Below are 15,750 nucleotides of genomic sequence, written 5' to 3'. Positions count from 1 at the left end.
GCAGAGGGGAGGGAAAGAGAGGGACTTGGAGTCTGGGGCACTTAGGAGGCAGAACAGTGTGGAGGCTACAGGAGGGAGAGCAATCTGGAGCCTTCTGGCTTCCATCCACTCTGCCCCTGGTCATCCGTTCTGTACACGCCTGCTGAGGTCTCCAAACTGCTCTGCTTTTCACAGGGAATAAAACTGAAACTCCTCAGATGTGGCCCCGCCTCCCCGGAGCCCTCACCCTGCCCCCCCCCCCCCACCGCCCTTGCCCCGGTGAGCTCCAGCTCGGCAGCTGCCCCTCACGTCCCTGGGTGTGTACCAGATCCACCATGTCTTCCGCCAAGTCACGGTTCCCTTGCTGCCCTCAGGTGCTCTCTTGTTCAGTTTATTTTTGTCTCCCTCCCCAGAGGGCTGGGACTCTGTCTGTCTTATTCCTACTGTTTCCCCATATTTGAGCATTTAGTAGGTGGATGACGAATGAATGACACGCTCCCGAGTATGGCCCTTGAGGCAGAAGAGGCTGGGCTCTTCCCCGGTACCAGGCTCACCTGGGCTGCTGGGGGCCAGGGTGCACGGTGGGGGCGTAGACCTCTCGCATCCCCTCCCTCTGTGTCTACACGCGCACTGAGCCCTTGCTTGTTTTTCTCCGCGAGCAACCCCCTTCTGCCCAGCTTGCTAGATCCTATCGACTGTCACCCACCCCAGGAAGCCTTCCCTGTGGCCCCTGGCAGAGTCTGTTGGCCCCCTCTGCTCCTCCACGTCTCGCCCACACCGCTCTCATAGTACTGATCCAACCACACGGTGTTACTCACGTGCCCCTCCCCCCCACCCCGAGATCGTGAGCTCTGTACTACCGTATGTAGTAGGAATAACTGTAAGAGCAGCAGATCCTCACTGAGCGCCGACCGTGCTAGCCCTTCGCACAAATTACTTGATGTCACCGTGGCTACCGCCCTTAGAGGCAGGCGTGGTTCTGAGCCCTGTGCTGCAGATTGGAGGCCAGGACTCTGGCAGGGGACATCCCACTGCTCACAAACGGCAGGGCCCAGGGCTGGAGCTTGCCCCCGAGCTGCCTGACCCCGAATCCACGAGCTCCACCATCGTCCCATCAGCCGGTGTTCACTTACAACGCAGCAGGCAGAGGGCTGGACCTGAGAGAGAGATCCGGCCCCTGGCCCTGTGCTCAGAGAGCCCACAATCTAGGGGAACACCGCATCTGTCATATGATCCCCGCAATCAACACGGAAGTTATGGTCGAGCTGTAGGCTGTGAAGGGGAGGGTGTGGTGCCGTGCGGGCAGATACCAGGGGAGCTGGTCCGGACCCAAGCGCCCGGCCTCCACATCTAACACGTCTCTACCCGCAGCTCCAAGCCCCAGGCCTACACGGAGGGCTGCTCCCTGGATGTTGCTTTACCCCACGGAGCCAAATTGGCTTCCACCCCATCTCTCTGCCAGGCCCCCCTGTCCCAGGGTAACTTAGCACTTCCTGCCCAGTGCTCCAGAGATCCTCTTAGGTCTCCTGTGGCTTTTCTGAAAGTATAGCGGATGCTTCTCTGCTGATGATGAGAGATGCAGACAAGCCACTTAATGACTAAGAGACCAGAAGTGTTCTCTGAGGTGGGGAAGCATCTTCTTGCTGCGCTCAGCCTGGATTCCCAAGACGGACCCGGAGGCACTGACGCTACTCGTTGCCTATTTAGGAGAAAGAAAGCTGGTCCTGGGGAAGAACAAAACATGCAGGGGCTGGGGGGCAGGGGGGGGCTGGAGCAATGAGAGAGAGCATTTGGATTTCAAAACCAACTTGCTGCTGTGCCAGAGACACAGCCAGGCGGGCATCCTTGGGCCATCTCAGTTGGCGGTGGCTGCTGATAGGCTTTCCACTTGGAATCTTTGGTTTTGTGGCTTGGCAGGGACCTTAAGGGTAGAACATGTAGGACAACTGGCTCATTTTCCTGACTGAAGCCCAGAGATGTGAAATGACGTGCCCAAGATCTCGAAGCTAGTTAGTGGCACAGGCACCAAAGCCTCTGAGGTTCACTGCTCATCCCTAGGCAGGCCACCAACAGGAATTTGTTTTTCTAGGGCTATATGAGCGCACGATGGAGAGAAGCACTGTAATGAGCTCTTGCAGAAGGGCTGCTGGGGACCCAGGGAAAGCAACGCTGTGCCTTTAAGAATCTGACTGCCCAGACGCCTGGGCACTGCAGCCAGGAGAAGGCGTTGTGGTTATGGGCCGTGATGTCAGGGGGCAGGTTGCACTTTAAGCTCTGACTTCTCTAGGAGCCAACACCCTGGCTCTTCTCCCCGACCCCCAGCAGCAGGCTCACCCCCTCCAAGCACTAGCCAAGACCCGCAGCCAGCCGCCGCTGGGCTCAGAGGTACCCCAGCAGCCCCTGGGTCAGGAGTCCAGAGGACCATGTGAGTTTCTGCGGCTTTCTGGACAGCATGACCTCTCCGGCTGTGGGAGCTCATTACCAGTCAGGGGCCCTCAGGCAGCCTCCCCTGACAGCAGGCAGAGATGAAAGCAATAACACACTGGCTACTCTGCAGCCCCTGGTCACTTCTGGTTTTATTAAAGCCAAAGTCTAAAGCATCTCTAATGAGGATAAAAGGCTAGGAAGGCGCCCAGGTCTGGGGCTGAAACCTCCTGGGAAATGAGAGCAGGGCAGAGAGAGGACCTGGCATGGCCACCCGTGGGACCAGGCTCTCCAGAGAGGAGTGTGGCCACCCCTCTGTTTCCTTAGCCCCCATCCATTTACTCAAAATCAGCGTGTTTTTCCTTTATCAAATAGCTCAGTCAGTCCTCTGCTGTCTGCAAGGCTAGGTGACAATATCCCCCTTGATCCCCTGAGCCAAGAGCAGCCAACTTGCCATCAGGCTGGGTGAGGCCCAGTCACAAACCCCAGAGGGTTCTGGGGCCGGGCCTTGGGGCCTGTTATTGTTCTCTGCCTCCAGGTCACCCTCTGGGCCCCACCCACCCGTCTGGGCCCCATGACTGAGGGTGGAGTTCACTGTTGGGTGCAGAGAACTGGGTGGAGGGGGGTTCCTCACCAAAATGTGCACTCGGCACCCAGCATGCCCCCACCTTTCGCAGTCCCATTGAGGAAGGACGCCCTGTAGAAAAGAGGGGCCTGCCCGGTCAGTGCTGTCCGCGGAGGGAGCCAGCCTTGAGGGCAATTCCTAGAGCCCAGGGGATTCTGTTTACCCGAGGTTCCCCCCGCCCCCCCAGGCAGGTCCCCCAAGTACATAAACAAATCAGCTCGGACTCCCCCAAACAGGACAGGCTGTGAGAGAGCCACGCTGCCCCTGGAGGGTGGCCGTGGTGGGGAAACCGAGACAGCAGCCTTCGGTCGCTCCATCTCAGAGGGGCTGTGGGAGCTTCCAGCTTCTTCCCCCGGGGCCCGACCTGATACTGAGAACCACTCCTTCAGGGGTTATTGTGGCTAAAATGTAACCGTTGCTTCCAGGGCATTTGTGCCGCTCTTCTTGTGCTGTTGGCTGCATGGCCCCGCAGCAGCTGCCCAGGGAGCTGTGACCCCTCCCCTGACCTCTTATCTGCTTCCTTGCAGGAGAGCGTGGATCTGGGGGAGATCATGTTCTCCCTCTGCTACCTGCCCACGGCAGGCAGGCTCACCCTCACGGTGATCAAATGCCGGAACCTCAAGGCGATGGACATCACAGGCTACTCAGGTACCTCTCCTGCCCACGTGGCCTGCACACGGCCTCTCGGCAGCCCGGACAGGACAGCTTGGAAAGAGAAGGGGAGAGAACTGTCTGTTTCCTTAGAAAAGGAGTGGTAATTCTGGAGGAAAACTGCCTGGATCCCAATTCCCGTCCTGCCACTTCCTTGCACTGTAACGCTTTGGTTTCCTAATCTGAAAACATAATTTCCAAGGTTGCTTTATGCACAAATGAGTTAACTCATGTAAGTGCTTACAGTTGTGCCAGACACGTAATGAGCACTCAGCAGATATCAGCCGTTACCATTGTTCCTTCTCTCAGAGGAGGGCGAGAACAGGCGGTAAATACATAGGAGAAACAACTGAGGGAAATCTTTCTAGTTTCCACGAGGCCCCAGGACTTGCCTGGGTTGTGCCGAGTTTGAGTGCGGGAGTGTTTGTAGGTCACACGGCCTACGGCAGCCCGCGGACCCAAAGGAGGAAAGCCACCCAAGAGCGGACTGCGCTTGTGTTTGAGTTTTTCCTGCAGGGCTCCCAGCCTCAGCCTTAGCACCAGGAAAGCTGCTGGGAACTGTAGGAAAATAGATAAATAAGTCCTATTCTGGCCACCAAGGAAACGCCTGTTTGGGGGCAGCTGTGGAGACTGCAGGCTGGACGTGGTGGCAGAGGTTGCTCCTTCGTGACGATTCTGCAGGTTGTTGTCAGAGGAGGTATTGGAGTTTTGCTATCACAGAGAAGTAGCTGAGTCCCAGGAGCCTTTACCCCCGCCCTCAGCTCAAATCAGCCCTAGAAGGGAAGTGGGGCGAAGCCTCCCAAAGAGCAGGCACACCAGCAAGTGTGCAGGAGAGAGCTGCGCTGGTCTCCCGGGGGCCCCACCCCAGGGCTCTCCTGTGACTCGCCGGAGTGAAAAGCCTCGCCCGAGGGGCCTCTGAACTTGGATTGGAGTGTATGGAAGATTGTGCCTGTTATCCATTAATTATCTATTTCCTGCAAAACTCCTTAGCGTTATCCCAGTTAACAGAAGGGGTGGTCCCACTGAAAACTTCTGCGCCCAGGTGCAGTTGGAAGAAGAGGGGCAGGAGGCCTTGAAAAACAAGGTTTCGGGGAAATGCTGGAGTACGTACTGTGTCTTTGTTGTAGCTTTGAATCACTCAGAGCCTCTTCTCTAGCCCTGAATCTCTCCCTGCTGTGCTCTGGCCTCCAGGCCGAAAGCTCCCCCCAGATAGCACCCCCCCACACACATACACACCAGTGCTACTGCTGCTCACCAGGACGTGGGGAAGAGCTTGAAGATTCTTTTCCAGCACAGTCAGCTTCCTCCAAAAATACAGCCATGGTAGATCTCATTTTAATATCAATATAACTGTGTGCCGGGGACAGAAATTCACTGAGGACTCTCAAGCCTGCTGAGGGAAATGGGTTTTTGCTGCCCAAGTCCTCCCGATATCTTCTCTGGTGTAATTAAAATGATGTGCTAGAGAGGGAGCTTGAGGTGAGTGTCAAGGCTGCTCCCCTTCGGAGGCTGGGGGCCGGAGATTTTTCTCATGCTCGGTTCTAACTTCCCTCTCACATTTGCCCCTCTTTTCTACCTGGGTTTGGCATCTGGTGTTAAATCTGAGCTTGATTCTGAACATGCAAGGGTCTTCTTATTGTCAGGGGTTTCTGCCGATTTTGTTCACTGATATAATCAAGTGTCTGGAACAGGGCATGGAACACAGTGAGCATCGAATAAACGTGGAATGAATAAATGAATGAATGAATGAATGAATGAATGAAAATGAATGTATAGCTTGAGGAACCTTGCCAGGTGGAGGTGCAGCAGGGGCGTACATGCCAAGGGCCTCTCAGACTAGATCTCCTGTTTCTGAGGATGAGTTTGAGGTTACCTTCAGTCCACACTGCTTTGGTGTTGGCCTGAACAAGGGGACAAATAGAGCTTATTCACTGTCTCTTCCTGATTTACATGGTGTTGACTTCTAAAACCAAGGATCTTCCTATTCTCCCTGAGCTAAACTGGTCATGAATCAACTCCTGAAGCCTATCTACGGGAACCGTGATAATACTACAAAATAATAAAAGGCACTATGCCCAGAAGGGGCGGTGAGTGAGTAAACTCCCCCCGCGTCTGCCACATCAGGTCAGCGCTACTTTGAGTCCAGTGGTTTACAGTGGGAGCTTTGGAGTCAGACAGGCTAGGGTGCAGACCTCAGGCACATTTCTGTGTCTCTAAATCTCAGCTTCCCCACCCCGTGAATCGGGGAGTTGGGGAGCGGCTGCTTGGCCCCCACCTCCTGACCGATTCATGAGTCCTGGCTTCTGGACAAGACGGTGTCTCAGCACATCAGCGTCTCAAAAGCTGTTATTAGCTGTGAGTCGCCCTCCCGCTTCTTGAGCTGTGCAGCATAAATAACAATTATGGTGGTGACCGAGACACCTGTGCTATGAGAGACTATCGGCGTCACTTCACTTGGATGAGTAGAAAATTTCAGGGTAGAAAGATGACTATGAAAACCCCATTCAGAAAACTAAAGAGGCAAAGATGGGAGGTTTGTGACTGTTCATTAAAAGGACATCTCCTCACGGATGGAGAGAATGAATCCAAGATCCCACTGAGACATGGGCACCAGGAGGCCACCTCCCGCAGCCACAGCTCCCTCCTCCTCCACTGCCCAGGAGTGAGCAGGAAATGGCTTTGGGGGAAGCAGAAAGCCAGCTACTGCCCCCCTTCTGGGTGCCAGAGGGAAGTGAGCTTTTTGGGACAGTGGGACCCATAGTCCTTTCGTCAGGTGGGGCGGACACAGACAATATTGTGATTGTCACTGTTCATTTACTCTCATGCGTTGCTCCTCTCTGGGTGCCATTGAGTTCTGTTTCTGCCCCACTTATTCTTTGGTTAATAACTCTGACAAACCCCCCAGAGAAAGGGACTCCAAGGAGCTGAATGGAATCGGGTGCCTTTGTTCAGCTTCCCCCGCCTTTGGAGCCAGCGGCCGTGATGGAGCCGAGATTTAGGTCATACACTGCAGGCCCGCGGGCAGGTGTCCTGTCTGATTTGGGGCCAGCCTCCCCATTAGTGCAAGTCCATTAAGCGTTCTCCTAAGAATCCTGAGGTTTGTTAAGCACCAGTGTCCTCAGAGACAGGTGCGCTACATAAATTACCAGGTGGTTTAATTGTTTTAACAACCCGCTGATAGCATCTGATGAGCAGCAGTAGGTGGGGGGCTTCTGTCCCTATGCTGCAGATGGTGTCGGAGGACATCTGTTTAACATGCTCCCTTCCCTCCCACTGCCCCTGTCGGCACAGACCCATACGTCAAGGTGTCCCTGCTCTGTGACGGGCGGCGGCTGAAGAAGAAGAAAACCACCATAAAGAAGAACACACTCAATCCCGTCTACAACGAGGCCGTTATCTTCGACATTCCGCCAGAGAACATGGACCAAGTCAGCCTGCTCATCTCGGTTATGGATTATGATCGGTGGGTACGGGGCCCAGAGGGACACAGTTCCCTGCCCCCCGCCCCCACCCCAATGCAGCGCAGGGCTCCTTAACCTTGGACCTGTGGTCCACAGCTCACATGCCCACTGGCCTCAAATCTGGCTGCACCCAAAAGAGAAAACAGAAATCCACGGAAAGAGCCTGAAGCAGAAACTCAGGCTTCACTTCCCAGCTGCTCCATTTCCATCCGTCCCCCTGAATTGGGTCCTGACTATTCCCACTCCTCTAGCTGCCACCAAGTCCTGTCAATCTGTCCTTTAAAGGGCCTCTCTGTCCTCTCCATTTCTGCTGCTGCAACCCCTCCTGCTCAGGGATGGCTGGGCCGCCTCCATCACTCCCCGCCTCCCTCCAGCCAACATACTAAAGGCATGCCTTCCTGGTGGGAGACCCCCTTCTTTCTGGACCTGCCCTTCTCAAGAACCATCAGTGGCCCCTGCTGTCCGGACCCTTCCCTTGGACTCTCAAGGTCTTCCGTAACCCGGACCCAGCGTGCCCATCCTTGGTTTCTCCTTTATCGGAGATACCGCTTCTCTCCCACTTATCCACATCCTGCTCTTGCACCCAGGCTGGCTCAAAATATGCTCCCCCTACTCTAGCTACTAGGACTCCTCTCTCCCGTTGCCAGTTCGGCTGAGGGAGAAGGAAACCATGCAGTGTAGCCTCAATCCAGGATTTTTAGCACGAGTTCTTGGGCATGGTAGGTGCTCGGTGAACACGTCTGAGTAAGGATCGATGTTCTTGCTGAGTGGGCAAATCACACCCCAGCCGCTGGGGGTACGGAGAAAGGGTGCTCAGAGCCGGTTGATATATCTCCAAATGCCGATGCCTCGAGCGTGGGTGTGATGTGCAAGCCAAGTCAAGTACAAGAAGAGAATTAAACTCTCCAACTCCCCAAAGTCCGGCCATCTGCCCACCACTTCCTGAGACTGCAAACCGCAGGTGCAGACCTCAGGCACATTTCTGTGTCTCTCTAAATCTCAGCTTCCCCTCCCGTGAATCAGGGAGTTGGGGTGCGGCTGCTTGGCCCCCACCTCCTGACCAATTCACAAGTCCTGGCTTCTGGACAAGACTGTGTCTCAGCACATCAGCGTCTCAAAAGCTGTTATTAGCTGTGAGTCGCCCTCCCGCTTCTTGAGCTGTGCAGCATAGATAACAATTACGATGGTGACTGAGACACCTGTCCTCACCTTTTGCTCCTCTCTGTGTGCAATGTCCCCCCAGGGAGGCTGGGCAAAGCCTCGCTGCTGCTGGCACCCTGAGGCCCTGCCAGGCATCTCTTTCCCGAGCTCACAGTGCTGAGTCAGGCCCACCCTTTCCGAGGGCATGTCCAGTCCCCAGGGCCACGCTCTTTGTCTCTCCCTCAGAGTGGGCCACAACGAGATCATCGGAGTCTGTCGGGTGGGCATCAACGCCGAAGGCCTGGGCAGGGACCACTGGAACGAGATGCTGGCATACCCGCGGAAGCCCATCGCCCACTGGCACTCCTTGGTGGAGGTAAAGAAATCCTTCAAAGAGGTGGGTGAGGTTGCGCTTGGCCCTTGGCACGCTTGCTGCATGGCAGTGCGCGCTGGAGAATGGCCACGGGCTGCTTCGAGGCCTCGCCTTCGTGGGCCCTTCCCGGGGGAGGGTGTGGGGGTCACGCGCTTCTCGCCCAGTGTAACCAGCAGGGAGGAAAAGGAAGAAGACCACAGGACACCACCTGACAAAGAGTTTCTAATGTGGAGCAAACTGAAAGCAACACAGTTTTACATGGAAAATAAAAACGTGGAGGAGGCCTCCTCAGCAGCCCCAAATGCTTACTGGGCCAAGTCAGTCCCCGAGGAGCAAGCCCCAAGGGGGTGAGATCAGAACTTGGTGAGAAATCCTACCCCTGCTGGAGCAGTAGGCTCCCTGAGGCCCTACCCAGGCAGTCTGGGCCAGGCTTCACTGCCTGGAGAGCAGAGCCTGCCCCAGTGAATGCTGCTGCTCACGAGCTAGGCTTTAAGGTGTCGTGCTTTCTGGCCAGGTTCTAGCAGAGATGGAGCAGACAGAGCAGTGCCAGGGGCTCCTGAGACTTGGGCTTCAATCTTGGCCCTTCCTCACTCAATGGATAACCCTGAGTCAGTCATTTCTCTCTCAACTGTGAGAAAAATGTCCCTTTCCGTGCCAATTGCAGCCTGCCCCTCCTCCACCGGAAGCCACCAATTTAAGATCCTGCGATTTATCACCGTGGTTATTGGCAGGATGGGGGGTGGTGGCCAGGCATGCGTTAAGCCCCGTTTGACTAGCTCGCACCCCAATCTGTGTCCTCGAAAACCAGGCGATCATTGACTCATCATAACAGGCGCCAAGCCCAGGAAGTCTAGAGAGCTGTGCGAAATCGGAAAATCTGCTAATAAAAAAAATAAAGCTGGAGCCCTCCCACCACATGGTCCCTCAGCTTAAAAACAGTCACCTGAAAGCAGAGTAATCTCGTCCCCCTACTCTGTGACCCAGAAAACGTGGGACCAGCAAACTCAGAGGACCTGCCAGCTCCCCACCCTTCTCGGGGTGGACAAGCCCCTTTCCACCTGTTTACAGCAGTCGGGTGTCTCCAGAGAGCGAGGGGGTTGGACTGGTGGAATCGGCCCTGTGGGAGAGAGGCCTCTGGGGAGCCAGGCTCTGCCCGATTGATTTACCTCCCCGGACAGGCGTGTGCTTTGCAGAGCTCCCACCCTGCAGCCTCCGAGGCCAGCAAGGGGCAACAAGGCATAGACTCAAAGTGCCTGTCCATCTGAGGCCTCACGTTCCTCTTCTTGTGGTGGCCTTGGTTTTACCACAGCTGTGGAGCTTTAATGAGCTGAGGCCAGTCCCTCAGCTATCTGGCTCCTAGCCCCCAGGGAAGCCTCTGCCCCCTCTTTTCCAGAAGGTTCTCTCTGGAGAGTGTGGGTGAGGTACCACGACCAGCCTCCACCTACACAGAAGGCAGCTACTGAGCAGGAGACAGCATCTGGCACCTCGCTGGTGCCATGCCCCTCCCCTTTTAAAAATGCTTTGGTGACATTTAAGACTAGAATTTAGTTAAATGTTTAGGATGGGTTAGGGGTGGGACATAGAATCGCAGCTAAGAGGCCCCTGGTGGGTCGTGGGGCTCAGGCAGCTCACGGTTCCCACTCTGGTCTTTGGTCTCCTGGCTGGTAAATGCGGGCAAGGCTCCTCCAGGTCTGCTTTTCCAGGCAACTCTGACCCTAATGACGACTGGGTGGAGGAGCCGGCATCTCACAGCTCCTTTCTAGCCTCAAGTCTGCAGTAACCCACACGGTCACGGGGCTGGGCTGTCCACGCAAACTGGAAGTAACCGGCCAGGCTGGGGTTGGGGGTGGGTGCAGGGCAGCACAGAGGTGGTACGACCCAGAATCTCTCTTTTTTTGAGATGAATGCAACCTAATTAAGCCAAATAATTGATTCCAAATCCTGTCTTTAGTGAGTCCAACTCACTCATTCAGACTATAAAAGAGAGATAAAATAGAATCAAGCCCTTGAAAATGAATATTTGATGAGACAGTGAAGGGAAAGTAACAGTATATGGAAAACGAAAAGAGAATAAATTGACTTACATCCTTTGGGTTTTACTTTTTTCTTGCCCTTGCTCACCAAGCTCCCCAGACTTCCCCTCCCCCACTCAGCTGATCAGTTCTCTGTATGAAGTTGAAAATAACATCCATCTTGGTACATCAGGATTCCATCGGTACAAATTTGTTATATCTACACCTTGATCAGTTTAAGGATCTTTGTAAACATGCGTTGGAAAACCCACCGGGCTAATATTAAGTAAACATTCTTTGTGGTCATGTGATGCGTTCTACTTGAACACCCTTAGAGCTTACCTCCTGCCCCCTTCTCAGTCCTGTTCTGGACGCTGAACAAGAGTCTTGCTCCTGGAACTTGTTTCTCCCATTTGTATAGTACATGAAGGCATCTTACTCTTCAGCTCCTGGGCAGATAAATGGCACCGGATCTGTAAAGCACTCTATTTATACTGTACCTTTCTCAGAGAGGTTTCCACTGCTGCCGTCATTTCCTTTATTTATTTATTTTTTTAAGATTGTATTTATTTATTTTTAGAGCGAGGGGAAGGGAGGGAGAAAGGGAGAGAAACATCAATGTGTGGTTGCCTCTCGTGTGCCCCCTACGGGGGACCTGGCCCACAATGCAGGCACGTGCCCTGAGTGGGAATGGAACCGGTGACCCTTCGGTTCACAGGCCGGCACTCAATCCACTGAGCCACACCAGCCAGAGCTCTTTTTTAATTAATGAGAACAGAGGGCACCATACTTGCTCCTTTGTTTGGGGTTTTTAAATAAGGTCGAGGGGACCAAATTAACTGAAAGGTATTTTTTTCCCTGCTGGGATTTTTTTCATGAATACAAATTGACTGAGCCACAGCCGGCATCCCTCCCTGGCAGTGGCAGTGTCCCTTCCCTTTCTGCGTGTCATCGCTGTTGCCACACACAGAGCCCAGGTGGGCCAGCGACCTTCTCCAAGGCATTTTATTTTGAAGGGCCAAGTTCAGGTCATCTGCCAGAGATTTGAGATCTCTGTGGGAACGTGCCCCATTTCAGAACAACACAAGATCTTCCTGGAACGCAGCCACCCTGGGACAATCACCTTCCTGTGTGCAGGTGCGGGTCTCTGCTGGTCCACAGCCACCAGGATAAGCCTCCTGGAATCATCCACCTGTCCATTGTCTATGAACGCAGCTCCTCCCTTTGTTGATCGTCACAGGAAGAGTCAGGGGTTGGCAGGGGAGCCCGCAAGCCTTCCTCAGCTGTCCTCGATAAACAATTATGCTCCAAGTGCCTTCTCGTTGGGTTGCTATACAGAGAAAAACAGGTACTCTGTGCAGCCACTTTGGTTTTTCTCCTCTGATCGGGCCTGTCAGCCAGGTTGTTTAGGTGGCTTGGGAATCCAAGGGCAAAGCAAGTAATTACAGTGTGTCTTTTACTAACATGAACGGTTATAAGAGAAAAAGTGCACCTTCTGAAACGAATAATCATCGGATGTCACCTTCTGGTTAAGAATCATTTGAGTCAGAAGCCGCAATGGGCTCGACAACCGGACATTTATTTATGTAAAATATTTCACCAGGGAACCCCTCGGTTGTGATTGCTTTCACGTGGAGGCTGCAAGCAGCGAGAGTGCCACCCGGAGTTAGGAGTAAGTACCTGGTGTGGACCCCAAGAGGTTAGGTGTCTTACTACATTTCATATATTTCGTGTCTCCTTCTTCCCCTGGTGTGGCAGATGCCGAGATGGCAGTCGGGCGGCGTGGAAGGAGCACTGAGCTGGGAGTTAGGAGACCTGATTTCGGATCCTGGCTCGGCCCCAAGCTGGACATGTCTGCCTTCTCTGTGTCTTTGCTTTCTTATCTTCAAGAACAAGCAGTTAGACTGGAGTGTCTCCCAGGCGGGCCTCCGGGTGTAGCACGCTAAGATTGCTGAGCTCTGGGTGACAGCGTGGTGTGGTAGTCGATCCTGACTGCCCAGCCTTGGGTCAGTAGGAAAGTTAGCTGCAGGTTGGCCTGGACAGGAAGTACTAAGGGGCCACGAGAACCGAGCCTGGTGACGGACAGCAGAGGCTTTCCTTAGAGCGGGGAGATGATGGCGTTCGGCAGGCCTGGGAGTGTCCTGGGAGCCTCCTCAGAGCGTCGTGGGTCTCCCACGCTCTCGGGAGGAGACGCCGGACGGCAAATGGTCTATTGCTTAGGTGGCTCGGCCTTGTCTAGAGATGGCTGTGTTGAGGGGGGCTCTGGGTCCTCCCCATCTGACCCACACACAGGCACCAATGCCCAGGCAGCCCCCACTCACCCCATCACTCCACAGCGGAGACCCCAGGAGCTCACGAGGAGCACAGGGGCTGCAGTTCGGTTTCGGAAAAGCTGTCTCAACCTCTCCCTGACCTCTCTCTGGAGCCTTGTCCTGCGGCCACCTAGTAGCATACGGGGTCTCCTCACTGACATAAAGGCTGGGCTGTCTTGCTTTGAAGTCGTATGGTCCCCGGATGGGTCAAGAACATTCACAGGGTCAGCTCCTTGCCCAGAACGCATTGCTCTAGCTCTGACTGGCTGGCTTTTCAATCTGAGCAAGGGTCGAATGGCTCAAGTTCAGGTTCATCCTTCCTCAGCCCTCTCCTGTCACCCCTTGGGCCTCATTACATCACCCACCCGTGAGGCAGAGGGGGATGCCAGAGAGGGGAGGCGGCTGCCGTCACCCCCACCTCCTACCTCCTGGCAGGCCACACGTGGATGCCCCTAAGAAGCATTAAGACTGAAGAACGCCCAGAGCTAAGGCCGTATCAGGTTTTTAGCTGTACTAACAGCTCCCAGACAAATTGCTAATAATTCATGATTGGGTTCTTGGCAGCGAGGCTACACTCTGCAGACTGCCTCTTTCGACGCTAACATAATCTGGTTTTCAGTGTGAGAAATGGCCGAAGCACTCAGAAATGGCCCAGTCCCTGCACCTCATTAACACGCCCGTGCACACACACACACACACACACACACACACCGAAGAAAGCTTTCATTATCTCTGCAGCAGATAAATCAGGTATTCCCCACCAGAAGCCCTAAAGCTGTCTCCATATGTTTGTTTGTTTGTTTTGCATGGCTGCCAGCAACACTGAAGAAGGCTTACAAAGGTGAATTCAGTGCACGGGGCCCCACAGGTTCTGGAAGTTGAACTGCCAAGGCCCTTGGCGACCACTAACCGCTGCTCCTCTCCCCGCAGTGGCAGGGCCGCGCCGCCAGCTTCGACAGCGAGAGCACGTGTCCCTCTCCGAAGCCACCGCCGACGCCCTGAGCTGTACAGCCCAGCGACACAAAGGGACTCAGCACCGTTCTTTCGCGCCCGTCCAACCGTCTAAACACAGTGCTGCTCCGTCACTGGGCGGGGCCGTGCGGCGCTCACAGCTGCCCTGCCTGCTCCCCTGTAGGTCAAGGCCGAGATCCTTGTCCCGAGGTCAGATCTGTCTTAGTCTTTCTGTCTCCCCAGGTGATGTTTTTTGTGGTTTTAACTTTTTATGGATCTGCTGTCAAGAAGGGAAGGAAAGAAAAAAAAAGTATGCAAAAATGAAGAGTGGACAGCCCAGAAGTCGGATCAATAAACTACAGTGTAAAATAGTTGTCTTTTGGGGGAAGGTGGTTTGAATTTCCGAAATGTTGTGTCTCCACCAAGCCCCACCACCCTGAGGAAGGAAGTGGGATGGAGCTATGGCCGCTTCCTCCGGGGCCTGCAGGTACAAGCCCATGCGGGGGCTTATGACCGGTGATGACGACTCTTTGCAGCTGCTCGCTGTGGGACGTGAGCCGCGATGCGGACCCTGGCCCCGTGTGGAAACCACGAGCGCCCTGCGATGTCTGGGAACCTCTGGCCGGCCGGCAGGGCTCCTGGCTCCCCCTCCCCGTGGACTCATTCATGATTTGAAAATGTCTCGATTCCTCATGGGAAGTGAAGCACTTTCTCTAGAAGTGGTTCTGCTGGAACTAAATATGCCATGCGTTTTCTTGCACCCGCAGTCAATGGCCATGCTCGTTTGAAAACAGGGGCTTTGGCCTAGAAAATAACTGTCCTCGTGGAGGAGGTACGTGTGTTGTGGGATGAATTCTGCACCACACATGGCCGTGCAATTCCATGAACTGTCGAGCTGTTTAAAACACCTGCGCAGCTCGAAGAAAACCCTAGATAGAAGGTCCTTTTCTGGGCGGGGCATTTTGAAATCCCAGTAATAGTTGGAGCCCATCTTCCTGCGAAGAGTCTCTTCTCGACTGAGAGCAAGTCAGCTGCAGCCCGTTTCAGCGCCCCCGTGACTCTGGGACAGCATTCGTCTTGAACTCTGGTTCCATAAACTGCTAAGTACTTCTGTGTTTGTTTGTTTGTTTCAGTGGTAATGAATGGCTATTTTCTTTAGATTTCTACCTTAGGCCACATTCATTTTAGGAAACAGATATTTAAACTATTCTGCGTTGTCATAGCACCTTTCTGTTGAGTCGCATTCCTGCCGACCCCTGCGGCCACGTTGCTTTGCCCAGATCGGGCCACGCAGCCTTGGGGGATGTGTGGGGGTGAGTTTCCACTGCAGCGCAAGCTCAGTCACCGCCCACCCCCAGAGCCGTGCGTGTGACTTCCAAGAGGCAGGTCTGCTGAAGAACCCTTCTTTCAAGGATGGAACGGCAAGAACGTACAAGCTCTTCACACACCTGAGTCTTACTCTTTATCTATGTCATGTGCTTTAGGAGCCGCCACTCAATAAAGGAACCTTCATTTTCAGCCGAGTTACCAGCTTTCTCTGCTTTGGGTGGTGTCTTCTAGTTGTACACAGGAGCAGATGGGCATGAGGTAACAGGATTTTGTGGCGGGAGAAGTTTCAAGCTTAGAGAAGTGAATGTAGATAAACCCCAACTCCCCTGAGGCTTAGGCTATGGGCAACTGAGTCATTGGTATAAAGACAGGTTTTCTCCACAGGTGCCTGGGGGTGGATAGGCCCCCTCGTCAGGCAGCCCTGCAGATGCATGTTCTCTTGAGATTCAGAGGGGGAAAACCCAAGATTCATCTCAAGCCATAAACTTCATTT

General features: G+C 54.2%; 1 protein-coding gene across 2 annotated transcripts in view; it reads left to right on the top strand.

Moving 5' to 3' along the window:
* The window catches only part of SYT6 (synaptotagmin 6), a 51,723-nt gene extending 36,287 nt beyond the window's left edge, over positions 1-15,436 (top strand). The window contains exons 4-8 of one of the 2 annotated variants that reach the window (XR_006656848.3): positions 3,556-3,676; positions 6,971-7,142; positions 8,527-8,677; positions 12,269-12,337; positions 13,908-15,436. Coding sequence is in view for 1 of the 2 variants with exons in the window: in XM_045203671.2 (XP_045059606.2) it covers positions 3,556-3,676; positions 6,971-7,142; positions 8,527-8,656; positions 13,908-13,979 (495 nt within the window). In the remaining variant the exon portion in view is untranslated. The remainder of the gene's footprint in view (positions 1-3,555; positions 3,677-6,970; positions 7,143-8,526; positions 8,678-12,268; positions 12,338-13,907) is intronic. The other variant, XM_045203671.2, reaches the window with a different exon arrangement.
* Positions 15,437-15,750: the final 314 nt, after the last annotated feature.

This window comes from Desmodus rotundus, chromosome 12 (assembly GCF_022682495.2).
Source record: "Desmodus rotundus isolate HL8 chromosome 12, HLdesRot8A.1, whole genome shotgun sequence".
Lineage (NCBI taxonomy): Eukaryota > Metazoa > Chordata > Mammalia > Chiroptera > Phyllostomidae > Desmodus > Desmodus rotundus.
Note: the sequence above shows the minus strand (reverse complement) of the source record. Positions and strands in the feature narration are given on the sequence as shown.